This window comes from Lepidochelys kempii, chromosome 9 (assembly GCF_965140285.1).
Source record: "Lepidochelys kempii isolate rLepKem1 chromosome 9, rLepKem1.hap1, whole genome shotgun sequence".
Taxonomy (NCBI): Eukaryota; Metazoa; Chordata; order Testudines; family Cheloniidae; genus Lepidochelys; species Lepidochelys kempii.
Genome location: NC_136388.1, coordinates 52,800,171 through 52,827,181, shown reverse-complemented (window position 1 = coordinate 52,827,181; position 27,011 = coordinate 52,800,171). Strand labels below are relative to the sequence as shown.

At 46.7% G+C, this 27,011-nt stretch overlaps 1 protein-coding gene across 10 annotated transcripts in view; it reads left to right on the top strand.

Moving 5' to 3' along the window:
- EPHB1 (EPH receptor B1) overlaps positions 1 to 27,011 on the top strand; it is a 342,330-nt gene that overhangs the window by 263,814 nt on the left and 51,505 nt on the right. For 8 of the 10 annotated variants that reach the window (XR_012160837.1, XR_012160843.1, XR_012160841.2 and 5 more), the window contains exons 6-9: positions 1,653 to 1,834; positions 4,713 to 4,875; positions 9,801 to 9,909; positions 11,035 to 11,099. Coding sequence is in view for 3 of the 10 variants with exons in the window: in XM_073360347.2 (XP_073216448.1) it covers positions 1,653 to 1,834; positions 4,713 to 4,875; positions 9,801 to 9,909; positions 11,035 to 11,099 (519 nt within the window). In the remaining 7 variants the exon portion in view is untranslated. The remainder of the gene's footprint in view (positions 1 to 1,652; positions 1,835 to 4,712; positions 4,876 to 9,800; positions 9,910 to 11,034; positions 11,100 to 27,011) is intronic. The other 2 variants (XR_012160842.1, XM_073360348.1) reach the window with 2 other exon arrangements.

The following is a 27,011-nucleotide window of genomic DNA, read 5'->3' as shown; positions in this document are numbered from 1 at the left end:
CAATCCAAGTATCAGACAAGAGGCAACCTGACAGACAGAGGTTTAGACTGGGTAGCTCTAACCTCTGTCACAGTTAATGGAATGGGGAAGCTGTGTTTTGTTCACCTCCTGGGAAACGTCCTCTGAATTTGCTGCTTTGCTCGCTATGAGTTGTTGACTGTTCCTGGTGAGACTGAGCACTCAGAATTCGAAATCTCTAATTAAAAATAATTATCAGTTTAAATATTTAACCAGTTTTATTGACACACTGCTCTCATTTCATGCATAGTGTTGCAATAATAGCAAATAAACGTGGAAGCCTCTTGCTAACTTGGCAAAGGGAGGGGTGGGGTGAGTTCTCCACCTCCAGTGGAATTCAGCACACACATACACACACACACCCCGCGACACTGCTCACTCACTCCTCCCAGAGAGGACTTGTGTTTGGGACTTTTTAAGACATGGTTGAAGAGCAAGTGACTTGCCTCTGGAATGCGCCAAACTGCCCCAGATGACACGTATTTGCAAAATATTTCCTAGGGAACCATACACACCACTCTTCCTGCCTGCAGCCCCTACACACCAGGGCGTGGGGCCAATGACAGGCAAATGGGGGCATTTTTGTGGGAGCTCAGTGTTAAAATAATGGCAGTACATCTCAGTGTGAGGGCCTGATCCCAGCACCCTATGTGATTGGAACTCCCAGTTACTGCAAGAAGGTGTTGTGATGTTTCACACTCACAGGACTGGGACCAAAGAGCAGCTGGACCTGCTGGGAGCACTCTGCTATGTGAAATAGGGTAGAGGGAAAGTCTTGGTCAATGGCCTTTTTTGTTTGATTATTGTTCTGTGTTTCTCCCTCTTTTCATACATCAGTCTGTCTTCTACATTGTCTAGATTGATTAGATCAATTCCATTATTGTTAGAGATTGATTTTGATTATTCATGGAGCAGGGACTGAGTTCTCTTCTTTATTTTCTCCGCTGCACCAAGCACACCGCTGGCCATCAACAAACAATAAACCATCATCATAACTCTTGGTTACCCATATGCTGAATCTGTCTTTCTCTCTCCGTCTGATTCTGCTTTCTACACCTATTTATCCCCCTCTGCTACAGCTACAGTACATATGCCTCTTTCTTTATATTCCATTCTTTAAGGTTGAATTCTCTGTGTTATCTGGTTTCTACAACACTGAAAACATTTTCTCTTGGTCCCTTTAAATAGGTGGTTTTAGTGCAATGAGTTGTATTAATGAATAGGCAACAGGTTTAAAACACAGATTAGGAAGTACTTCTTCACATAGAAAAGGATGAACCTGCCAGAAGCTGGGACTGGACCAAGGGGGTGGATCACTTGAAATTGCCCTGTTCTGTTCATTCCCTCTGGAGTGTCTGGCACTGGCCCCACTGTCATAGACAGGATACTGGGCTAGATGGACCATTGGTCTGACTCGCAAGGCCATTCTCATGTTCTTATGCTGTATAATATCTCATCCTCCTTCCTTCAAACCTCTCGCCATTTGCTCCTTTCTTCCCATTCTCCTCTTTCCCTCCTCACCCCCCAGGATGGCTCTCTGACATTTTATTTTCACCCTCTCTTCAGATCACGTTATTCCCCCCATCCATGAGTTAATTTTCACTTCTATTTCCTGTTTCCTCCTTTCTCCACAGCTCCCTCCACAGTTCCCATCATGCACCAGGTAAGTGCCACCATGAGGAGCATCACACTGTCGTGGCCTCAGCCAGAGCAGCCCAATGGCATCATCTTGGACTACGAGATCCGTTACTATGAGAAGGTGAGCCGGATCTGCCACCCCGAGATCAGCAGCACTGTGGGCTCACGACCAGCCACCGTAAGCCTGAATGAAAGCAGGGGAAGAAGGCTGGGGTGGGGACAGACACTCCAGGCTCTGAAATGCTTCTGTATTTTTTTCCTTGTTGTGGATTGTTAATTATGGGCCTGAGCCAGCACCCATTGAACTCAGTGGAAAGACCCATTGAGTACAGTGGGGTTAGGATTAGGTCCTTGGATAACTCAACAAAGTTTTATCATGAGAGATAACACCCAGCCCTGGCAGGTAAATTGGGTGTGAGGTATGGGTATGAGGGGGCATAAGTGACACTGCTGCTGGCTTTGCCTAGACTAGAGTTTTGGGTCATGTTGCGTTAATTGAATGTGAACTAACTAAAGTTCTGTAAGACAATCGTAAATGCTAATCCAGACACACCACCAGCATTTGTTCCAGGACAGAAATGTTTGTTTCTGGTCTAGGTGCAGCGTAAGTCGAGCAGTGAATTAACTTGAGTTACAACATGACCTGAGAGTCTGAACAAAGCCTAGTGTGCTGGATGAGAGGACGTGTGTAGAAGAGCCATGTCCAAGCATCTGTTGTGTGTGTTTTTAAAGGGAGGGAGCAATACCCCTTGTTAGCCAGGTATAGAGTGCAAAATGGTGCTGAGCAGGTTTCCTCCAACACCAGCTCCAGCCATTCACTTCAAGGGGCTCGTTCCTTGGCTGCATCCCACTCCACACCTGCTAGTCCAGCGCCACACGGCTCAGCCTCCATAACTCCTTTCTGCTCCGCAGCTGCTCAAGTGCTGACCTGTGCACCCCTCCTGTCACGTGGACACGCAGGGCTAGGAGAAGACAGGTCAAACCGACTTTTCCTCAGTGACCCCATTTAAGATTTGAATGTGGGTGACAAACAGGGTGACAAACAGTGCTCACTGCACCAGCAAACGCATTCGTGTTTGTAGTGTGGTAAGTGCTTTGAGACCTCAGCTGAGATCAGGACCCTGTTGTGCTAGGTGCTGTACATGCACATATGCCCCAATGACCTTGCAATCTAACTGGACAAGATGGGGGGGGGGAGGGAGAAGGAAAGACTTGTCTTCGTCCCCATTCGCTGATATGTTTGCTTTCCTTACTCACTTCTGCAGTCTTTCCTGATCTCTCAGAGGAAAAGTCTGTTGCAGGAGGCAGTTGTGTCCTTTAACCCAAAGGGTGTTGCTCTGGGCAGGGCCGGCCTTAGGGAAAATGGCACCCTGGGTGAACTTGCATTTTGGTGCCCCCCATTGCCGCTGGTCCCCCATCCTCCCTTCCCCACTAAGCCCTGTACTGTGCAACCTTCACCCCTGATCCCTGCACCTCCCTCCTGCACCCCTAACCCCTGCACTGCCCCCTTCACCCCAACCCCTGCATTCCCTTCCTGAGCCCCAACCCCTGCACTGTGCCCCCTTCACGCCAACCACTGCCCCCTCCTGTGCCCCAATCCCTGCACTCCCTTCACACCTACCCCTGCACTTCCCTCCTGTGCACCTAACCCCTCCACTGTGTCCCCTTCACCCCAACCCCTACACTCCCCTCCTGTGCCCCAACCCCTGCACCCCATTCACTCCTACCCCCTGCACCTCTCTCCTGTGCCCCTAGCCCCTTCACTGTGCCCTCTTCAGTCCTACCGCTTGCACTTCCCTCCTGAGCCCCTAACCCCTGCATCCTCCTCCTGCACCCACGTGGGGAAACTGACCCACCTGGATGCACAAAGCAGCTGGCATTGGTGCTCCCTGCCCCCTGGACTGCTGCTCCTCCGCCCTGTGCGTAAGGAGAGGGCAGGAGAGCAACAGCTGCTGATGCCTCAGCACAGCCCAGGTGGGGAAGTGACCAGAATGCAGGGAGCCCTGGTGTTAATGTGTGTTGGGGGGGACTCTGTGTGTGTGTGTGTGTGTGAGAAAGCACTCAGGGGCAGGAGCCTGAAGGCTTGTGTTCAAACACAAGCAGCCGCCAGCAGCTCCGCACCCAGAGAGGCAGCAGCACACGCACAGATTCCCCCTGTCCAGTCACCCCAACTCAGTGGAAATTGGGTGCATGGGGGAGTGGAGGAGGACACCCCGACAACAGCCCCCCTCCCCCAGCAGAGTGGCCAGGGTCGGCCTTGTGGAGGACAAGGAAGGGCGGTGGGGCAGGGACACCAGCGGCTGCACATGTGGAGCAGGGGGGAGGAGGGGCACCCCTGCTCTGGAGGAGTCACCTGGCTCTGACGGCTGGTCATCCAACTGCCCCCTGCAGCTGGGTTCTCTCCCCCCGGCCCCCTCTCCAGCGCTGCTGCTCGCCTGCCGCGGCAGGTCAGGTGGGAATCCAAACCCTGCTCACTGCACCCTCTTTGGCAGGCCACCCTGGGCAGAGGATCAGACGACCCACCCCAAAGGCCGGCCCTGGCTCTGGGGACAGATTATTGGCCCATGTAAAGAACCATACTTGCAGATTGTGAGCAGGGGTGTGTGTGCTGCAATGGCATTGAGAGAGGAAGCAGAGGTCACTTCATCGTCTAGATCTGCCACCTCTAGTTGATACAGCTTGTACCTGCAAGCGGTCTTTCAAAGAAGCCATGGCAGGTTGGCAGTGTGACACCCGTGTGCAATGTGTCTAGCTACCGCACTGTATACATATAGACACACACACACACACACACACATATATATATTAATATAAGGCACGCATTTCATTAGTGACAATATGGCCATGTGCATTTTCCTTCAGTGCTCTGTATTTTCAGTGCAGAATGCTTGGAGTGGGGTGACTGGAGCAGTAACGCTTTAACCCCAATATTCCCATTCCACCAGTGGATCAGCCTCATGCCTGAGTAGAACCCTGGGGTGGCCATTGGATGGGACTACCGTTGCTCTGGAACCTCCCTTTGATCGACACCAGCCTTTCTTTGCCGTTCCCCGCAGGACCACAACGAGTACAATTCATCCATGGCCAAGAGTCAAACCAACACGGCCAGGATCGAGGGACTGAGGCCTGGCATGGTGTATGTGGTGCAGGTGCGAGCCCGGACAGTGGCTGGCTATGGGAAATACAGCGGGAAAATGTGCTTCCAAACGCTGACAGATGGTAAGTGTGTGGCAAAAGGAGGGGGTAAGAGAGAGAGAGGCTTCTCTTGCAGCTCAAGCTGTAATTGGATTAAATAAACCTGTCTCTCCAAACCCCAGCTCCCAGAGGGGCAGTGTGGCAAGAGCCAGGTGATTTATAGTGATGTTTGATTAATTGCCAGCTGGAGGAGTAATCTGTTTTAAATCTCTTATCTCTGTTTTCTCCTCCACCATTTAACTGCATTTCCCCACATCTGTATGTGGCTTGGATTATTTGCATGCCAGCCAGGGGAGAACATGAATGTTAACCCCTTCCTGACCCCATGCCTCTCACCACAGGAGAGCTTGCTAAGAGTCTGTTCTGGCTGAGCTGGGAAGTACGTCACACTAGCGTGTGTGTGCTGTATGAGGGTACGCACAGAGATGGGGGAGGGGATGTGATCTGAGTGCCACGGAACTCACATGCACATAGAAATGAAGGATGGAAGAGAACTGTCAGGCCAGCTGCTCTAGTCCCTCTCCTGGCCAGTCCGGGGTTGTTGCCTACACTCCACTCTCTGCTCACTGGGATGGTCTACGCTGCAATCGAAGGTGCGACTGCAGCTCAGTTAGACACACCCATGCTAGCACGGCTGAAAATACCAGTGTACACGTGGCAGGGGAAGCTTCAGCGGGGGCTGCACACAGCCACTGGGGAGCTACTCGTGTTGCTGGATCCTGCACCACCACCTCGACACTGCTATTGTTAGCCATTCTAGCAAGGGTAACGTTAGCGCGGTATGTCTACCCGACCTGCAATAAACCCCTCAAACTGCGGCATAGACACATCCTTGGTCCAGGCGTTTTTTTAACCAGTCACTCAATGGAATGTCCGCTCTTTCCTTCCAGAGACTATTTCACACTCTAACAGGCCTCCCTCACAGGACGATTTTCCCAGTATTCAGCCCCGGTGTTTCAGTTTCATCCCACTACTTCCAGCCTCTCCTTCTTCAGCCCTAAATCTTTCCACTTCGTCTGTGGCACATACCCCCTTCAGATTCTTATAGATTATGTCCCTCCAGCCTCTGCTCCCTTGCTCTCATTTCACAAGCCCTACACATTTAACTCTTTGACTCTTCCCTCCTGTAAGTCAATCCCCCAGCTCTTTAATCATTTGTATGACACTTCTCTGAATAACATCAATAAAAGATGCAAAGAACAGACTAAAATAAGGAGATTAGAAAGAAGCTATCCTTTCTGTACGTGCTCTCTCCTACTCTGTATAACAGTTTATTAGTTGTATATTCGGTAAGTCACTCTAAGAGATGAACAAACTGCTTCAAATCAATTAAGAAGTGGCGTGAAACATTCCCCAGATCTCAGAGCATTTTAAACCTGATCTAAATCTCTTCAGGGCAGATGGGTCCAGAAATCAGGCCAAGCAGTGAATGGAGGTATTCAGGGTCCTTTCCTCAGTTCAGTACATTGTACCAAAAGGTCTAGCTCTTTCTCCAAAGTTACACAACAGCTAAGGATATTTGGATCCATTCCTCCGGTTCCAACTTGTCTTTGTTTCTTAGCATGAAAAATTGCCAGTTAATCTTAAAAAATCATAAGGTGGGGGGATTATTTTTCATTCTCACAACACTCCCCATTCCTTCAGGGAAGTGCTGAAATTGGCAAAGAAAGGCTTTTCTTGTGGTAGTCTAACATGCCCAGAAGCCGTAAGTTCAGAAATCTCCCAAAGGCAGTCTGTTCTCTCTGATTTCCAGCCCATTTGTACCTCCTCTAGAGTAACATGCCATGGGCTCAACCCTGCAAGGTGCTGAGCATTCTGCCTCTGATCCAGCAAAATATTTAAGCATGTGAGTAGCCCCACTGAAAACAGCAGAGCTCTGTTGATTTACACCAGTGCAGGATCGGGCCCATAATAGCTATTACTACTACTGTTTATGAACTTCCAGGACATCACGTGATGGACACTAGTTCCCTAGATTGCTCCAGTGAAACCACACAACCAGTAGTCTGCTATGAACATGTATGTGAGGGTTTCTCCTAGGAACACAAGAGGATTAGAATTGAGGCCTATAGCTAGGGGAGAAACTCCATAGCTCTGTCACCTCCGAACCTGTGTCTTTTCTTTCTCCTTTGGCTCTGTTATTTTGGGCTTTGCCATAGTGAAAAACTGAATAAACTCAACTGAGCATGCCACAGATGCAAAAGACCCTCAGCCTCTCCTCCAAATCTATGCCTTTATATTGCATGTTCAATAAAGTGTCATATGTGCCCATGCAGATTGCACATGTTTGAATCAAGCTAGATGTCTATATACCAGCAGGGTAATGCACATGCTTAATTGTGGGTACAAATGGATTAGCAGCAGCTAGGATTTTCAAAGGGGCTTAAGGGAGATAGGAACCAGCTATTACTGAAATGTAATGGCAGCTGGGTGCCTAACTTCCTTAAGCACTGTTGAAAATCCTCAGCCATTAATATTAATTTGTATTGGGGTGGCAGCAGGAGATCCAGTCAGGGCCCCATTGTGTTCAGTCATGTACACAGATATGTAGAAAAAGACAGTTTATAGCCCAAAGACGCAGAAGCCATTAAAAGAAAAATATGGCCCTATGACTGTTGCCCAGAAGCACAAAGACAGAAAGATGTGTGTGATTGTCTGTGGCAAATGTTAATTATTTATATTACTATAGCAACTAACGGCCCCAAACAACATCAGAGCAGGCACACAGTCAGAGATTTATTCAGAGCAATTCAATGACTTGTCCAAGGTCACACAGTGAGGTTGTGAGAGAGTCAGGAATTAAACCTACATCTCTGGAGTGTTGATGAAATGCCTTGACCACAGAACTATCCTTCTTCTCTGAAAAGTTCTTTTGCCTTCTCGTATTTAAGAAGCTAACCTTCAGCAGGTTCTTTTGTGTATTTTTTCTGAAAGGCAAACATCTAAAAGCATAAGGAAAAGGAAAAACACAGAATGACTGAAAGGATGCAAATAAAAAATGAATGTCTTGAATATTCAGGATTAGTGAAGGGAGGAGAAAACTCTGCCTCCAATAAGCAATTAATTGAAATTTAATAAGAATGGATATTGTAGATTATTAAATAATCATTGATCGTTAGATGAGACTTTCTCAGGATTTAAGTAGCACGCAGGAGATAAATCTGGTTACTAGCAACTAACTGTGAAAAAGAAAAACTAAAGATAAAAGGAGTGCTAAATACCTCCTTTTGAAGGACTTTTTCTTTAACCTTTTGGTTTCTGCTTCTGGCACAAGTTAACAGGTCTTTCTCTCTAGAAAATGAGTTATTACTATTTGTATTGCAATAGGAACGAAGAGCGCGGCCCTGTTGTACTAGGTGCTCTACAGACACGTATCGAGAGACAACCCTGGCTCTAAGTAGTTTTTCATTTATATAGACAAGACAGACAAAGCCAGGGAGGGAAACAGAAGCACAAAGATGGGAAGGTCACGCAGCAGGGCACCGGCAAAGTCCAGATCAGGACCCAAGTGTCCTGAGTCACAGTGCCGTGTCCTTATCTGGTACTCCATCAGCCAGGCGGTCATTGCTAAATAGACTTAAAGCATTCGAGGCTGATTCTTGTTTACATTAAGGCCCCTGTGCACTACTCCGACGGTGTAAACGGCTTAAAGTAGGCATACATGCAGTTGAAATGGGCCTTAATGTAAATGAGAACCAGTCCCTTGGGATGAACTCCTGTCGTAAGATTCTGGATTTTCATATCTCCCCTTCCGGTTTTAACTCCTTCGCTGCTGCAAGTTCAGAGTTTGTGTCTTGGTCACATTTTTGTGACAAAAGGGGCTGTTCAAATCAACAGGACACAGCAGCAGATCGTATGTTTTCTCCTGTGTGACCCTGGAAATCAACTTCCTCAGTTGCTCCAGCTACTTCCCTGTGTTGCATGGAGTTCAATGGCTGTTGCAGCTACAGCTCTCTTTGCAAGATGGTCACCCGCGCTCTGTAGCTATAAGGAGCCAGTGAAGCTAGAGTTCTCCTCGTAACTACTCTTTTTTTCTCGTTTCCAGCATGTTGACGCCCTCAGGATGGTCTCGGGGGAGGGCAGGGAGTAGGGCATCTATATGAGCTGAGAGTCACATTGTTGGACCATAGCTGTGGGGTAAATGAAGAGCGATCGCTGGGATTTCCAAAGGAGCTCCCAACTCTACCTCTCTTTGAAAATCGCAGCCGTAATTGCTAAATACTCCCTCTGCCCCAAGCTCGTGGCTCTAAAACTCCTTCCATCTCCTCTTAAACCCATGATCAGCTCCCTCTTGGTAATGTATAATGCTTGTGCAAAGCCGAGGGTTGTGCAGTTACCCCCTTCCCATCCCATCCCTCCTTCCCCCCAGGCCCAGTGCTCAGTCCCTGGGGCGTCTGTTGTGATCTGCTGTGGCAGGTGCTCAGCAGGTACCTTGTGTGAGTCAGTGTGCTCTAGAGCACCGAAACAAAGCCCTACAGCATAATAATCTAACATGCGGCAGCGTGGCTGGTGCCATGGCTGCCAGACCCAGACCTGAGGAAAAGGTGGAGGTTTTCAGCTTTTCACAAGATTCAGAAATGTGTCACATTCGCTCAACCTGCCAACCTTTCTGTTCTATTTTTTAACCTCAAATGCACGCGAGTCGTGTGTGACAATCCGCATCAGGGCTATGCAAGCCCAGGACTGTCTCATCCCCCTGCTTCTTTCCGAGCCTATGGTGATGCTCCCAACCCACAAGTGGTTGGCCTTGCCGAAGAGGTGGGAGGAGCAATATATCTGGTGCCTCAGTCTCATTCTGCCACCCTTATTCCCAGTGAATAGTGCCTTACTCCATTGAAGCCAACGTGGGCAGCTTCTCAGCCAAAGGGCAGCAGAATCAGGCCGCGAGAGGTTTGTCCTTGGCTCTTCCTTGGGTCGGAGAGAGAGTAAGATGCCTTTCTGCCTTGCAGATGACTACAAGTCAGAGCTGAGAGAGCAGTTGCCTTTGATCGCAGGGTCTGCAGCAGCCGGTGTGGTCTTCATTGTCTCTCTGGTGGCTATTTCAATCGTCTGCAGCAGGTACCATTTTTCACCCGCAGTCTTTAGCTTTTCCTTTGCAATCAGAAAGGAGAGTCTCCCTGGCATGCAGTGGCCATGCCTCTGATGCAGTGAGAGGGCCTTCAAGGAGGTGCCATTGGCTGCAGTGCCTCCTGCTGGCCAGCCCGGAGCAAAGCAGCAGCCAGACTGCAGAGAAAGGGAACTGTTCACAGTTCCCCTTGGTTGGCTGTGCCGTGCTGTGTAGGCGTAACAGGAACTGAACTGAGATTTGGAGGTGGTGGAAAGTACAAAGTAAACAGCATGTGCAAGAAATGCATGTGAGGTGGGGAAGGATGAAGTATCCTTGCAGTACTAAAGGGCACGAGATGTGAGTCTTCTGGCTCCCATTAAAGCTTGCCACTTACTGAGCTATGTTCTGCCCTCTGAGCAGACCAGAGGGCATTAGTTGGGCCACAGCTGAATGAGCTGGGGACACCTAGCACAAGGCAGTTTACAAATGACCATTATGCTTGTACTAGAGAGTCCCAAGGCAGCGCTGCCACGGGTAAATATCACACCAGACAGTTCTCAGTGGGTGATACATTTTTTCAGTGAGTTTTTATGCGAACACAATGAGAAGTTAGACGTGAAACAAGAGGGGAAGCGTGTTTCATTCAAGTGAACATGAGCCATGGAGACAGCAACAGATTTAAAGGAGTCTAATCAGAGAATTTACTTCAACAATATTTTTTGCAAACATGGACCCAGTTTTATTGTCTCCCACCCTTTCCTGCTCCACTCACTGAATCTGTAGCAAGCAGGGAGCACAAAATTGGGCATGCGGATTCCAGAGCTACAATTTATGCTGGGTCACTGTCTCTTCCTTCTCCTGTGGACACTCACTGTTTCAAATCTCTGACATACAGACAAATATAGATAGACAGCTGTGCATGTGAATGTGTCTCTATCGATATATCTGCATGTGACTGTGCACATCTATATCACCTCGATGTAGATATTTGTTAGTGCATGAGTAATAGGCATCATTTTCCCATGCCAGTGCAGGTAAATTCATTATCACACTCTTTTTCAGAGATGCTCTGAGTGGTCTGGGTAAGAATGAGCCACTTATACATTACCTGAACAATTTGTCTCCCCTTTCCCTAGGAAGCGGGCTTACAGCAAAGAGGCCGTGTACAGTGATAAATTACAGCACTACAGCACTGGCCGAGGTGAGTGGAGAGAAAAACGGTACAGCAGGTTTGTGATGAAGAAAGTTGTAACGTGTGTGTTTCCTATACACTAATAATTTTTACAGAGAGCTGCAACTGTCTGTGGCTTTAGAAATCACATGGAAAGATAAACTTCTCCGCGCAGCCTAACTCAGATGAAGATGATACACAGGACAATAGCAAAGGATTTATGATCATAAGCTCAGTGCAGCTCAGCACACCTTCATGGGCTTGAAGAAGAAGAGCGAGGCAGTTTGGTGGAGAGAGAGGGGGAGGCTATTGTACAGTAAGGTGCAGTATTAAAGAAGGAGAGAAGAAGACAGCGACTATAGGGTGGAATGAGTGGGGTAGACACATTGCATGCCTCTGAAGGTGAGGAAAAGGAGTCGGAAGTTGAGGGAGAGAGGAGGCTAGTGAAGGGAGATGGAGCTAGCGAAGGGGTCTAAGGAGAGCAGATGTGATCAGCGCACTGGGAAAGGATGCTGATTTTAGCAGGAGAGCTAGTGCTCGACAAATAATTGGCTTTTCGGTTTGGTGGCTGAACTGAAAAGTCTGAAAAGAAATTTTATTTCAGGTCTACCTGAAACAACAATTTTTTCAGTTTTTCTCAAAAAAACAGAAAACCCCAAACATTTTGCTTGCGGTCAGTTCAAACCTGCATTTTTCAGCAAATAAATTATTCACCAAAAAAAAAAAAAGATCACCAATCTAGTTTTTGCTAGACTGAAACTAATAACAGACAATCCAAGGTGGAGGAGGTTGCAAGACGCAAACTGACAAGACCCAAATTGAGCAACGCATGGATCAGGATTTATTGTAGCAGGGCTTGAGGGGAAAGGGCAGATCTTAGAGATGGTATAGTGCGAGAAATGACAGGACTTGGTCAGAGTCTCAGCATGATGGGAGGAGGAGAATAAAATATGCAGTGGGGCTGACTCTTGCAATTTTTATCATGTCTCTCCCGATATTTGAGTTCTTTTAAAGCTCCAGATGCTGGAGGCAGGTGATTAGGTGAGATTCTCAGCTTTCCTTTTAAAAAAAGTAGGTTTGTAGCCCTCATTTCTGCAAGAAAATCTTGAAAATGTGACTTGAGTGCATCTTAGAGGCTCAGAGACCAGGAGACCAATAAAAAGAACCCAACCGTTGTCACTGTTTTAGTCTTATGATTTTAAGACAAACTTTGGATTTTGAGGGGGCCTGACTCATGGTTTTTGAACAGATTTGCAATACAGAAACTGGCGTCTGTGTTTTGAGTCAGGGTGCTGTAGGGGACGGTGGAGTTTCACATGGATAGATAAGAGGGGGCATGTTGGGGGGCTGAGAGATCTGATAACCTGAAGTTTAGACACGTTGAGCTGGAGCAGTCTGTCAGGCATCCATAAGGAGGTACCAGAGAGACAGCAAAGGTGCAAGGCTGGTCAGGAAATGAATGTCAAAGTCAAGAGAGCAGACGGATGGCTTAACCCATGGTTTGACAGGAGAGCATCTAGGGCAAGAATAAGACAGGCGGGATGTGGGGGCAGTGACAGAGCAGGTGCCTCCCCAAGCAACGCTGAAAAGCAAAAGCATGGAGAGCTTGAAAGCCCTAGGAAGAAAGAGCCTGGAGAGGGAGGGGCCATGAGCCAGGCAGAGGGTGCAGGGGTCATGAACGAAGGCTGTAAGGCTCAGCTATGCGACTGGTTGTGATGAGAGCAGTCTGAAGGGAGGGAAGTAGCTGAATTCAGGGCAGGGGAGTCAGCCTCATACTAAAATCAGTGTTGGAAGGGACCTCAGGAGGTCATCTAGTCCAACCCCCTGCTCAAAGCAGGACCAACACCAACTAAATCACACAGCCTCATCTAACTGGGGCTCCTCCTGGCTTTCTCCTTACATGGATATTTAAAAAGTTTGCTGGAGTTAAGCTAGGGCCTGAACAAAAAATATTTGCTGGAATCTAAAAAGCTTTTTAGCATCTTTCATGCAGACCATGGGGTGGCATCTCTTCTGTTGGCTTCACCACTCTTATGCTCTATAAGAGGCCGGTGCTTCTAGCTCACACTGGGCAACAGGAGGCTATGTTGCAAATAACTGGAAAGGCTTCTTGACTCGATGCCCCTGATCTGGTTGGTAAACAAATACAAGAACCTGAAAGTCAAGAGGGAGTTCTTATTTTTCCAGAGGGGGTTAGCTTTTTTAAACCTCCCTTGGAGGTCTGTAGATCCACAAGTCTGAATAAAATCTAAGCATTGGTTGTGTGCAGAAAGTATAGCTTGTACTCAGATACTCTTCCAGTGCACGAGATCTGCTCTTGATAAAATAGCAAATAGGCCTTTACTCATTTACTATCTTTTCCAATGTAGGCTATAAAGCAACAGCCCCAGCCAGTATCTGCCACCCACATTTCCACAGACTTCACATGCTCTAGCCACGCATGGAACCAGCTGCAAAGAGTTGAATTCTGCAGTTCCCAAGTGCTTCAAGGAATGTCTCTAACACAAACACACACTTCTCTTTAGGGCTTTGCAGATTACAGACAGCCTCAGTACCCACGTAAAGCAGGGCATGGCAGGAAAGCAGCGGAGTAGGAACTGAGATACAAAATTGGGACCAGCTGAAATCCAAATTACAGTCTACCACAGAAACCTCCCAGATGCATTCAGTTTCTTTAAAAAGGACCCCAGGTGTAGAACAAATGGGATTAATTATAATTGTAATGAATAGATTGTGTTATTTGAGAAATAGCATGAGGCATGTAATTGGACTACAGGAATGCAGATGCACAGGGGCAGAGTTAAGGTTGCATGTTGCATTTTCTGACTCTGAGTAATTCACTCTGTAACCCTAAAGTTCTTTTAGTCATTTTTGTATGGAATTTCCTAGGGTTTTTTTTTTAATAAAGAAAACAGAGTTCAAAAACCATAGATACCAACAGAAAGAAATTAAAGAAAAGCATGCAAAACCAGAAAATAAGAGCTACAATCTAGAAATGTACAGGTATATTGTTATGCCTCTGAGTTACTAGATAGTGAACAGACACCTTGTTTTCAGACTTAGTTCCAGCCAGAGTACTGCTGAGGGCTGATGAGTCATGCTAAACAGTGCGCTGGTTGGGGAAGGTGGCACCCGAATAGTTGACTGCCACAGATTCCAAAAACTGCTGAAGCTGTAAACCCCAAACCCATCAGGGATTCTTGATCACACTGAGGCCTAAACATCAAGCCAAGTTTTGAAATATTGGACCAAGAGTTTTCAAAATGATAGAACCTATTTCTCTGTCACCTTGCACTGTGTAATCATGCAGCCCCCTGCAAAATGGGTGTGAATGCTGCCCTTCTGATTCTGTCATCTCAAATGCAGGTGACTGCAACTGATAGCTACAGAGGAAGGAGCTGCGGACTCCTGCTTCTGTTTTTCCTACCTCAACCAAAACTCCCTGTCCTTGCCATGTTTAAATGTTAGGGAGATGAGATGGGTGAGGGAATGTCTTTTATTGGACAGGAGCTGATGCAATAAAAGATATACCCTCACCCACATTGTCTCTCTAATATTGTGGGAACAATCCGGCTACAACAACACTGCATGGTTAAATGTTGTCATGTATCATATGCCTACATAATATACCAGAGCAACACCCAGAGCCAAAACAGAGGTGCCTGGGAGAGGAGGTGGTGGAATACCGTGGAATCAGGGAAGATAGAGGATGGTTTTACCTGGGATTTGCAGCTTGTTATGCATACAGTCCTTATTCACGTGGATAAAACTACTGAGCCATTGGCTGCTCCTATGAGTAAGAATTTGCCTGAGATTTGTATCACTCTCTTGAAAAAGTTTTTATGTATTTTGACTGATGAATTCTTGTGCTAGTTTGGAGTCCAAGTGTACAGATCCTTGCAGTTGAGTTAAACTGTATCCCTGTTTAGGAAGTTAGGTTACAATGTCATGGCTTTTATTGTTAATCATGGTGATTATGGTGGTGCCTGAGAGCTGACTAAGATCTGGGGTCCATTGTTCTAGGCACTGTACAAACACAGATTAGTAGAGTTCTAGTTAATTCCATGATTTTTTTTGGAGGGTGGAGCTTAGCTGAATGGAAAGACAGGTGAGACGAAGGGATTGAGGATGTGGAGCAGGTGAGAAGAGGGGACGAAGCAGACTATGAGCGGGTAGGTGTGGAATGATGCTAAATTGAGCTGAGAGACTGTGAGGAGGAAGTGGGAGGGTTGGAGCAAGGAGCCAGTCAGTCAGGGCAGAGAAAGTCCAGTTAAAACTAAAAAATATTCTAGATGGATTTTGATCTTCTTAGCTCCCCACTGAAAACCCTTGCAATCTTGATGATTTTGTAATCTTTGGGACCAGCAAATCTTTAAGCAAATGTTTTTTACAGTTCTCTAAATACCACTGGATTCCTATTAAATACAAGGGTTCTCTCTTCCCTCTGTCATTTCCTTGTCCCCATTTTCGTCTCTTCTTCTGCATAGTTGGGGTTGGTCCTGCTTTGAGCAGGGGATTGGACTAGATGACCTCCTGAAGTCTCTTCCAACCCTAATATTCTATGATTCTATATCTCTACTTGGAAGAAAGGGTTTGTTGAAAGCCTACCAGCTAGTGCCTTGTCCACAAAGTCATTAATGTTCTTTGCAGCCTGTCCTCTGACTTGGTCCCACTGCTGAGCCCTTGTCTCCATCGCTGGAAACAGCTCACATGAAGTGAGGCAAAAATATTGCAGCAAGAGAACAGATGTCTTTGGAAGAGGTAGGACGGCCCTGCCCAAACTAGGATTTCAAAAGGATACTAGAATACACCCTCTTGAACCAGTCCTTAGGAAAGATAGAAAAGGGTTTGTTGCAGGAACCTTTCTGCAGCTCCACCTGCAATTTGTGATCTTGGGGTCACATTGCCAATTGGTGTTTTTCCTCCCTGTTTGCAAATATTGCCGACCTCCTTGAAGGAGGTAATTCTTGATGCACCAGAATGATTACAAATAAAAGCCATGAGCTGTGAGGTCTGCACCTGAAAGCTCTGCTGTGAAGAGTGGAAAATAGGCTCTTGGATCGCCAGGGAGACTGCCAAGGTTAGAGAGACAACTAACGCTAATGCTATTATTGCACATACTAAAGGAAAACAGGTGGGAAATTTGTGGAGAGCAGCTAATGCACTAACAAGTGCATCAGCTGGAACAAATAATGCACTCACTTAACTGAACAGCAATTAGAGTATCCCCTCACCTGGCCCAGCTGTTCATGTTAGAGCTACTTTGGGTGGGTAGTGGGTGGGGAGTAGCAGGGGCAGGATATGATGTGGGATCCTGGGGAAAGGGATACTTGACTAGAGCTGTGCCATCATCTGATTTTCAGTGGCTAAACTGAAAAATAATTTTTAGAAACTTCATTTCAGATCGATCCACAATGAAAAATGTTGTAACGTTTCGGTGAACCAAAAAGGTTGAAAATATTTAGTCTCCAGGTGAATGAAGTGCTTCATTTCATGCCTGAGTTTTTTGTACCATTTTAAAACTGAAGTACAGTTGAACTGAAAAGTGATTTTGATTCAAAAAATTGAAACGTTTCAGTTAAAAAATGTCAAATTAAACTTTTTCAGCTTTTCTGATTATTTTTTGTGTGTGTGTGTGTGTGAGGGCAGGGGAGGTGTTCAACCAAAACAATTTGATGAATTTGCAAAAAGTTTCAGCCAAACCAAATCTGCATTTTGGGGTGAAAAAATGTTTCATCCAAAAAATTTTGCTCAGCTCTACACCTGATAGATGCGACGAAACATCTTCTGTGCACAACAGGCCTTTGTGGATTACTCCAAAAGGGAGATTTGTCCTTTGATGCATGTTTGTGTACATGCATGCCTGCATCATTGCAACAGGCAGAATGTGTATAATTTGTATATGTAGTTGAATGCATATGTGTGGGAATCCCTGGTTCTGGTTATCAAAGAGACATGGCCCTCCTATCCAAAGCAAGGGCCCCTGGCTTCTCTTCCACACCAGCACTGAATATTCCATGCTGAAAATGATGTAGCTTGCCGTTTTCTTTTTGCTTCAGCAATCTGGTGCAGCACCCAGAAATCAGGGGAAGTATGGATTAGGGGAGCTGGTATATCATGTATTCACCATCATCATAATAACTGAGCACCTCAGAAAGGTTAGTGAGTATGTCCCCCAAATACACCCAGGAGGGCAGGAAGTGATGTTGGCCCCATTTCACAGATGGGGAATTGAAACTCAGAATGAGCATGTGATTTAAATCCCCAAGCTCACACAGGGAGTTTGTGAGAGAGCTTGGAATAGAACCCAGATCTCCTCAGTCCCAGTCCAGTACCTTAATCACAAGCCTGTCCTTCATGGAAGAAGAAGGAGGAGAAACTAGTTTCTCATTCATTCTGAGAAATTATTCTGAGACTGAGCTTGATAAATTTATGGAGAGGATGGTATGATGACACTGCCCATAGTGGCATGTGTCCCATCAGTGACTGCCAGTAGCAAAAATTCCCAATGGCCAGTGATGGACACTCGAAGGGGAGGGCTCTGAGTTAGTACAGAGAATTCTTTCCCTGGTGTCTGGCTGGTGGGTCTCGCCCACATGCTGAGGGTCTCACTGATTGCCATATTTGGTGTCAGGAAGGAATTTTCCCCCAGGTCAGATTAGCAGAGACCCTGGGGAGTTTTCACCGTCCTCTGAAGCATGGGGCATGGGTCACTTGCAGGTTTAAACTAGATTAAATGGTGAATTCTCTGTAATTTGAAGTCTTTAAACCATGATTAGAGGACTTCAGTAACTTAGCCAGAGGTTAGGGGTCTATTGCAGGAGTGGGTGGGCAAGGTTCTGTGACCTGTGATCAGACTACATGATCATGATGGTCTCTTCTGACCTTAAAGTCTATGAATCTCCAAGGAAATAATAGTGGGCTCAATCCATCTCTTTTGCTTCTTGATCTTGCCAGCATTCCTCCTGGCTCCTGGGAAGGGCTCTACATAGTTCCTTCTTCCTCCGTGTTCCTGCAGGAAGTGCAGTGAGAGTGGAAGGGTTTGTGGTTTTCTTTCACCTCCCGTTAATCAGGCAGAGGTGGGGGATCAGCAGCTCCCTACGTCCTGGCCATCTTGGTCCGGGAGAGGTAATGGCAGGCAGAACAAGGTAGCTATTTTTTCTGTATGACCCTGTACTGGGGCAAGTTTCTCAAGTAGGGCCAGATTCTCTATTGCATCTTCATTCACAGACACAGATTCCCGCCAGTTGTTCTGTTGGCTCGTTACTGTTGTAAAGTGGTGAATACGTGTTCCTGTAAATAGTATATGGACCATATGTTTCTCTGCTGTATCTAGGCATGAATGTCTGTGTAATCGGAGAAGTATTTCTGTAAATTGCTGTTATAAGTATCAGTGAAATGGATTTTATATCTGTCATCACACACCCAATCAGTAATAGAGTTCCCTTAGTAGTGGATGATGCATAAAGTTGTAAAACAGTTTAATTAATAAGCTTTGATTTGGACATGATCAACATTTTCTGAAAAAATCACCTTTTGGGCTGTAATTTCCCACGCTTGGTCTATTTCCCTGCTCTGCAAAGCACTTGGAGATGACCTGAATATGAAAGGTTAGAACTGTAGCAATTCAATCAGCCAAATCTGCTCCAAGGTATGCCCCTTGCAATCCCACAGATGTCTAGGTTACAAACAGGAAGGAATTCACATACAGGTAGAACATGAAACTACTAATGGTTACAGAAAGAGTTTGGCTTTGCTATCAAAATACTAACTCATTTTGCTTGAATAAGGTCGTTAATAACCGGATAAGCTGAGACAAGTATCAGGGCAATAGCAAGAGGGAAAGGGAAGTATTTACAGTGGGATTATCAACAGACCTCTGTGTTGGCCTACCTCTGCTCCCATCCATGCCAGTGATTAAACTCCCAGCACACAGGCCTTTCGAAACTCCCAGTCTTATTCCTCATAGTGATGGCTGACTAAGGTCCTGCAGACTGAGATGATCAAAGCCCTCCAAGAGATTTGGATGCCCTCATTCCATTAATATGGGCATTCAGATTCCTTAGGTGGCTTTGGAAATCTCTGCTCCCATGTCTGCTGGGACACAGTATATTCACTAAAAAAAGATGCTTGTCTTTCGCTGTCCTTCATGAATCCTCTGGCCTCCTTGCTCCCCTTCTGCCCCATCCCATGTTTGTTCACCCTATCAGCTATATTCTGGAGCACCCACTCTGTGTTCCTCCCCAGAGCGAGGTAATGCAGAGAGATTTTTACCCATATAGTGGAAACTGTCTTCTTTAAAACCAGTGGTGGGTGCTATGATAGGATAAATTTCCTTTATCCCTTTCAGTGTAAATTGGCCAGCCTTGCCCCACCTACCTTATGCCATCCATCATGCTCTGTAATTTGGCTGCTCTGTAATTTAAAAACCTCCTGACATCTTAGGGAACTACAATATAGTGCAATGGCATGTGGGTAGCATCTTTCATACTCACTATCTCTCAGGATCCTTTCCACAGTTGAATAATACAGCAGCAGAGCTAAACGTGAGCAGATGGAGAGAGAAATGAATACTCTGATCTTCACGCTTTCTTTCATGCTCTCCCTTATGCTTGGATCTACCATACGCACTCTTGTGTGCCAATCATCCACCATCTCCACATCCCTCTTTAAAGCACACTTCTTCCCTCAAATCTCTCAGGGATACTTTGCATAAAACTGAACAAATGTAAATATTCTCTAATAGTCCCCTCCTGCAATTAACCAGAAAACTAGTAAACTTAAATGGTCTGCTCACTGCAAGGAAGGCTCCTGAATAGAGCTGATCGGGAATTACTCGACAAAACCTTTTTTCACCCGAACTGCAACTTTTTGCAAGAAGGTATCAGTTTCGATGAAACTTTTGTCAGGAAGGTTACTTAGTTTCAGAGTGGAATTTCTGGTCAAAATCAGAGAGCATGACTCACCCCAGAATAGCCAAGAGCTCAGTGGTTTGAGCACTCACCTGGGATTTGGGCAAACCAGGTTCCCGTCCCTGCTCTGGATCAGGAAACTGGCTCATCTTGTCTCATTTTTTGTGAAAAATTCCAAAGCATTTTGGTTTTCACTTCATGTGAGACCTAAAACAAATTCCAAAACCTCCACATTTTTCAGATATCGGAATTCTTGTTTCCCGCCAGCCTCCTACCAAGCTTCCCAAGGAACAGCACTTCCCCTTGCTGGGGAGAGATGATGTTTCTCCACCAGCCTTCCCTACCACAGCCTGTCCTGGTCCCTTGTCAGCATTTGGTGTCTAATTTAGGGCCAGTCCTGCTCCCATTGTGTCAATGGCGGGCAGACTCATTTATTTCAAAGCAGGATCAGACCTTGAAACTGTAGACTCCAAGCTGCACAGGCTTGTCCTGTTACCTCCATGCACAGCTATAACGCTCTATATGTCAGAACAGTGTCTGTCTCATTGGTAATAATAAATACGGAGGAAGAGTGAATGCACCGGTGCTCTGGAGGATAGTTGTTGCAACGTCAGACGCTGCAGAGGAGAAGGCTGGCACGCCACCACCAGCACCAACGAGACTCTGTGAAAGGGCAGAGGGGAAGTTCAGCCCAGATCCGCAAAGGTCCATTGAGAGCAATGTAAGTGAAGAGCCTACCTGCCTTTGCGGAGCTGGGCCATAGTGCCTGCAGAGTGGGGGGATTGGGGAGAGGAATCAAGAGAGAGAAGGTGTATTTGCAAGGCTGGGACAAGTGATGGTTTAAAGGCCATGTGGCTGTTCTGAACCGGACCCTGTAATAAATGGGAAACAAGCATGGAGGGGGTGTGGTCTCAGTTCTTTGTCTGTGAGAGAAGGTGATTGCAGGGGGGGTTGCAATAGTCCAAGTGCGAAAAGGCCAAGGAATGAGTGAGGGTTTCCTGAGATGTAGGGTTGTGGCCGAGGGGTGCATGGGTGTGTTGTGATAAGTATCCCTGATATTCAGCTTCAGAGCAGGCTTTGGTGCTCCAGACAGAGTTAGGCCTCCAGCAGCCTTGCCCTCCTTGGCACCCCTCCCATCCTGGCAAACGACCCTGTGGCATTGGATCCACAGGCTGCTGCTCCTCCCCACAATCTGCACTGAGGCCCCGCATCCTGTCTGGGGTGAAAGAGCAAGGGAGACAAAATTTTTTGATCAGTAACTCAGTCTTGGTTATGATCCTGTAAATCCCTTTGTAATCCTGGCAGGAGTATCAGCTGCTCTTGTAAAAAAATTTATGGGGCCGTTAAAGTGTATGAGACTGAGCCGTAAAGGGATTTATGAAGTGGGAGATGTACAGATGGCTTCATTGCAGTTTTCATCATCAGCCTTGGGAACGTGGCGCTTCTGCCCAAACTGGCCCTGCTAGGAGCGAGGAGCTCATCTGACATCCTTCTTGAATCTCAGACACCAGAATCATGAGCTCATTCTTCCATCAACTGTTTTTTCACAATCACTCCATAATTAACAGGCAACATCTGATAAACTCTTTAGCTCAGATACTTGGAATTCATTGCTAATTCAGAGTGGCTCACTGGCATCATAAAGGAGCAATGGGCTCATTCACATTCCCAGCGTACAGTCTATTACGTGACAAAAACATGACAACAGGCAAATTGTTCCGATGTCAGCTTTAGAAATGCTTCTGTGCAGCGCCTAGCACCGTGGGACCCGGATCCTTGAGTGGGGCTCCTAAAGATACAAATAATAATAATAATTAATAATGGGAACAATTAACTAAGCAATTAAAATAAATATCAAAATAGTGATTTGAGCTGTAGTGTAAAGCTTCAAGGGAAAACTGGTCAGACCAATGGAGTGGGGCGGAGACACCATTCCCTCTCTGCTCACCCCAAACATGATCATCTGGAAATCCTCACTGACATGGGTTCTCTGCTCACTTGATAGATTTTAAGGTCCAAAGGGACAATTGGGATCATCAGGACTCTCTCATTGGCAAAGTCTGTGCCCAGACTGGAAAACCAAACCACCGCTCCTCATACAGATCCCAGCAGTGACTGGCTTAGCAATGCCTCCAACTTGGCTGGGTCAGTCCTGACTCCCCTGAGTGCAGGGCAGCGTGGGGATTGGGGCAGCTACTCCTTCCCTCTCCCATCCCACTGTGGAGCAGGAGGTGACTCCAGGGACTTATCCCTGTTGAGGAGAATCTCAGATTTCATTAAGCAAAAACCCCATGCGTGTGTTAAGTTTTTCTTTGAGAAGAGAATCTTGGAAAGGCAGAGCGGTGCAATCAAATGGCTCAGGGTGACAGGAGCAGTAGTCAGGCTTCTCTTCCACAGCGGGGGGCTGAGGGGGCCCTGCAGCCCTGACACAGACACCCCTGTGTAAGGATTCACTCAAGGTGTGGTGTGGCTCAAGAATCACTGTAGTGTTCCTCCCCACAATCCTTGAGCTGACCCTGTGCACAGTAGGGTGATAATCGGGGTCTAAGGCTGGACGAGGTGATTACCCCATTCCATGTGTCCAGGGAAGCAGCTGAAGAAGTCCACGGGAGAGAGGAACATGGTGTTGCGGGCAAGGGACGGTATAGGGCCATCCTAGACCATTGTTCCTTTAAGGGCCCAGGACTAGGACCTTTGCAGAATGAGTTGGGCAAAGCTCCCCTCTCTCCCTGCTGGCCCAGACAGATGTTTTGGGGCAGGCCCTTAGCAAGGCATGCTTATGACTGGGGGGACCGAGGGAGAGGAAGGAATTGTTGGCCACCAGTGCTCTGAGGCTGGGATTTTGAAAGGAGCCAAAGGGAGTTAGGTGCCAAATCAATGGGCCACCAAAATCAGTGACCTCTTTGATAGCACGAGTCAGGAGTCTGGATGTAAAGCAGAAGATACGCTCAAAGGAGGGATGTGAGGAAGCAAACTGGGAAGAGACTTAGATGGAAAGAACAAATGAAAAGTAGGAGAGGGAGGAGGTGGAAGGAAAGCAGGCTGAGAGACAACAAATGGAAGCATGAGCTTTCGTGAGCTACAGCTCACTTCATCAGATGTTTACCGTGGAAACTGCAGCAGACTTTATATACACACAGAAATCATGAAACAATACCTCCTCCCACCCCACTGTCCTGCTGGTAATAGCTTATCTAAAGTGATCAACAGGTGGGCCATTTCCAGCACAAATCCAGGTTTTCTCACCCTCCACCCCCCCACACAAATTCACTCTCCTGCTGGTGCTAGCCCATCCAAAGTGACAACTCTTTACATAATCAAGTCGGGCTATTTCCTGCATAGATCAAGGTTTTCTCACATCCCCCCCACCCCCATACACACACAAACTCACTCTCCTGCTGGTAATAGCTCATCTAAACTGACCATTCTCCAGGTTTAAATCCAAGTTAAACCAGAACATCTGGGGGGGGGGGGGTAGGAAAAAACAAGAGGAAACAGGCTACCTTGCATAATGACTTAGCCACTCCCAGTCTCTATTTAAGCCTAAATTAATAGTATCCAATTTGCAAATGAATTCCAATTCAGCAGTTTCTCGCTGGAGTCTGGATTTGAAGTTTTTTTGTTTTAAGATATTTAACTATTTCACATTTGGGGACAATGTATACCTTCAGATCAGCGGCACTGCTATGGGTCCCCGCATGGCCCCACAGTATGCCAACATTTTTATGGCTGATTTAGAACAACGCTTCCTCAGCTCTCGTCCCCTAAAGCCCCTACTCTACTTGCGCTATATTGATGACATCTTCATCATCTGGACCCATGGAAAAGAAGCCCTTGAGGAATTCCACCATGATTTCAACAATTTCCATCCCACCACCAACCTCAGCCTGGTCCAGTCCACACAAGAGATCCACTTCCTGGACACTACAGTGCTAATAAACAATGGCCACATAAACACCACCCTATACCGTAAACCTACTGACCGCTATTCCTACCTGCATGCCTCCAGCTTTCACCCTGACCACACCACACGATCCATCGTCTACAGCCAAGCTCTGCGATACAACCGCATTTGCTCCAACCCCTCAGACAGAGACAAACACCTACAAGATCTCTGTCAAGCTTTCTTACAACTACAATACCCACCTGCAGAAGTAAAGAAACAGATTGATAGAGCCAGAAGAGTTCCCAGAAGTTACCTACTACAGGACAGGCCTAACAAAGAAAATAACAGAACGCCACTAGCCGTCACCTTCAGCCCCCAACTAAAACCCCTCCAACGCATTATTAAGGATCTACAACCTATCCTAAAGGATGACCCAACACTCTCACAAGTCTTGGGAGACAGGCCAGTCCTTGCCTACAGACAGCCCCGCAACCTGAAGCAAATACTCACCAACAACCACATACCACACAACAGAACCACTAACCCAGGAACTTATCCTTGCAACAAAGCCCGTTGCCAATTGTGCCCACATATCTATTCAGGGGACACCATCACAGGGCCTAATAACATCAGCCACACTATCAGAGGCTCGTTCACCTGCACATCCACCAATGTGATCTATGCCATCATGTGCCAGCAATGCCCCTCTGCCATGTACATTGGTCAAACTGGACAGTCTCTACGTAAAAGAATAAATGGACACAAATCAGATGTCAAGAATTATAACATTCATAAACCAGTCGGAGAACACTTCAATCTCTCTGGTCACGCAATCACAGACATGAAGGTCGCTATCTTAAAACAAAAAAACTTCAAATCCAGACTCCAGCGAGAAACTGCTGAATTGGAATTCATTTGCAAATTGGATACTATTAATTTAGGCTTAAATAGAGACTGGGAGTGGCTAAGTCATTATGCAAGGTAGCCTGTTTCCTCTTGTTTTTTCCTACCCCCCCCCCCCCCCAGATGTTCTGGTTTAACTTGGATTTAAACCTGGAGAATGGTCAGTTTAGATGAGCTATTACCAGCAGGAGAGTGAGTTTGTGTGTGTATGGGGGTGGGGGGGATGTGAGAAAACCTTGATCTATGCAGGAAATAGCCCGACTTGATTATGTAAAGAGTTGTCACTTTGGATGGGCTAGCACCAGCAGGAGAGTGAATTTGTGTGGGGGGGTGGAGGGTGAGAAAACCTGGATTTGTGCTGGAAATGGCCCACCTGTTGATCACTTTAGATAAGCTATTACCAGCAGGACAGTGGGGTGGGAGGAGGTATTGTTTCATGATTTCTGTGTGTATATAAAGTCTGCTGCAGTTTCCACGGTAAACATCTGATGAAGTGAGCTGTAGCTCACGAAAGCTCATGCTCAAATAAATTGGTTAGTCTCTAAGGTGCCACAAGTACTCCTTTTCTTTTTGCGAATACAGACTAACACGGCTGTTCCTCTGAAACCTAACAAATGGAAGGCGCTCCGCAGGAGAACGGGGCTGGGGAGTGAAGAGAGGGACAGCGGTGGGAACAGGAGAGGGACAATAAAGAAGAAAGGAAATGAAAGGAGACCTGGCTGTTGCTGGTTGGAACGAAAGGGGACAGTATTGTTTTTTCCAGTGGATGTGTCGTTATTCCTGGGAAACAGTTATAAGCACCCAGTTATTCTAGTGCTAGCTAGCCGGGATTACCAACTCCGTCATGCGCAAAGCTCTTAGCAGCAGGAGTGGATGTATTCAATTGGCAAACAGGGCCTGGGAAGAGAAACTGTAGAGCTGGGGAGAAAAGTGTGATAATTTCAAAGAATGAAAGGCAGAGAGAAAAAAGAATGGACTGGAAATGGGACAGAGAGGAGAATGGAAAGGAGAAGATGGGCATGGACTGAATTAAAAGAGGTGAACAGAGAGAGAAGGAACAAGGGAGAGAAAAATCAAGAAAATATGCCACCAGAGTATGGGTCAGTGAACTTTTACCTCTCTATGTTCCTAGTGATATTTCCATAGGCAGAGGCCTCGATTGGAATCAAGGCTGAGTTGTGTTAGGCACTGTGCAGACACATCATAGGAGACAGTCTCTGCCCCAGTTAGCTTACAGTCTAAGTAGACACCACTGACAAAGATGGGAGGGGAAAAAGAACCACAGACTCGGGATCTTTATATCTTCATAAATGATCTGGAGGATGGTGTGGATTGCACTCTCAGCAAATTTGCGGATGATATTAAACTGGGAGGAGTGGTAGATACGCTGGAGGGGAGGGATAGGATACAGAAGGACCTAGACAAATTGGAGGATTGGGCCAAAAGAAATCTGATGAGGTTCAATAAGGATAAGTGCAGGGTCCTGCACTTAGGACAGAAGAACCCAATGCACAGCTACAGACTAGGGGCCGAATGGCTAGGCAGCAGTTCTGCGGAAAAGGACCTAGGGGTGACAGTGGACGAGAAGCTGGATATGAGTCAGCAGTGTGCCCTTGTTGCCAAGAAGGCCAATGGCATTTTGGGATGTATAAGTAGGGGCATAGCGAGCAGATCGAGGGACGTGATCGTTCCCCTCTATTCGACATTGGTGAGGCCTCATCTGGAGTACTGTGTCCAGTTTTGGGCCCCACACTTCAAGAAGGATGTGGATAAATTGGAGAGAGTCCAGCGAAGGGCAACAAAAATGATTAGGGGACTGGAACACATGAGTTATGAGGAGAGGCTGAGGGAGCTGGGATTGTTTAGCCTGCAGAAGAGAAGAATGAGGGGGGATTTGATAGCTGCTTTCAACTACCTGAAAGGGGGTTCCAAAGAGGATGGCTCTAGACTGTTCTCAATGGTAGCAGATGACAGAACGAGGAGTAATGGTCTCAAGTTGCAGTGGGGGAGGTTTAGATTGGATATTAGGAAAAACTTTTTCACTAAGAGGGTGGTGAAACACTGGAATGCGTTACCTAGGGAGGTGGTAGAATCTCCTTCCTTAGAGGTATTTAAGGTCAGGCTTGACAAAGCCCTGGCTGGGATGATTTAACTGGGAATTGGTCCTGCTTCGAGCAGGGGGTTGGACTAGATGACCTTCTGGGGTCCCTTCCAACCCTGATTTTCTATGATTCTATGAAG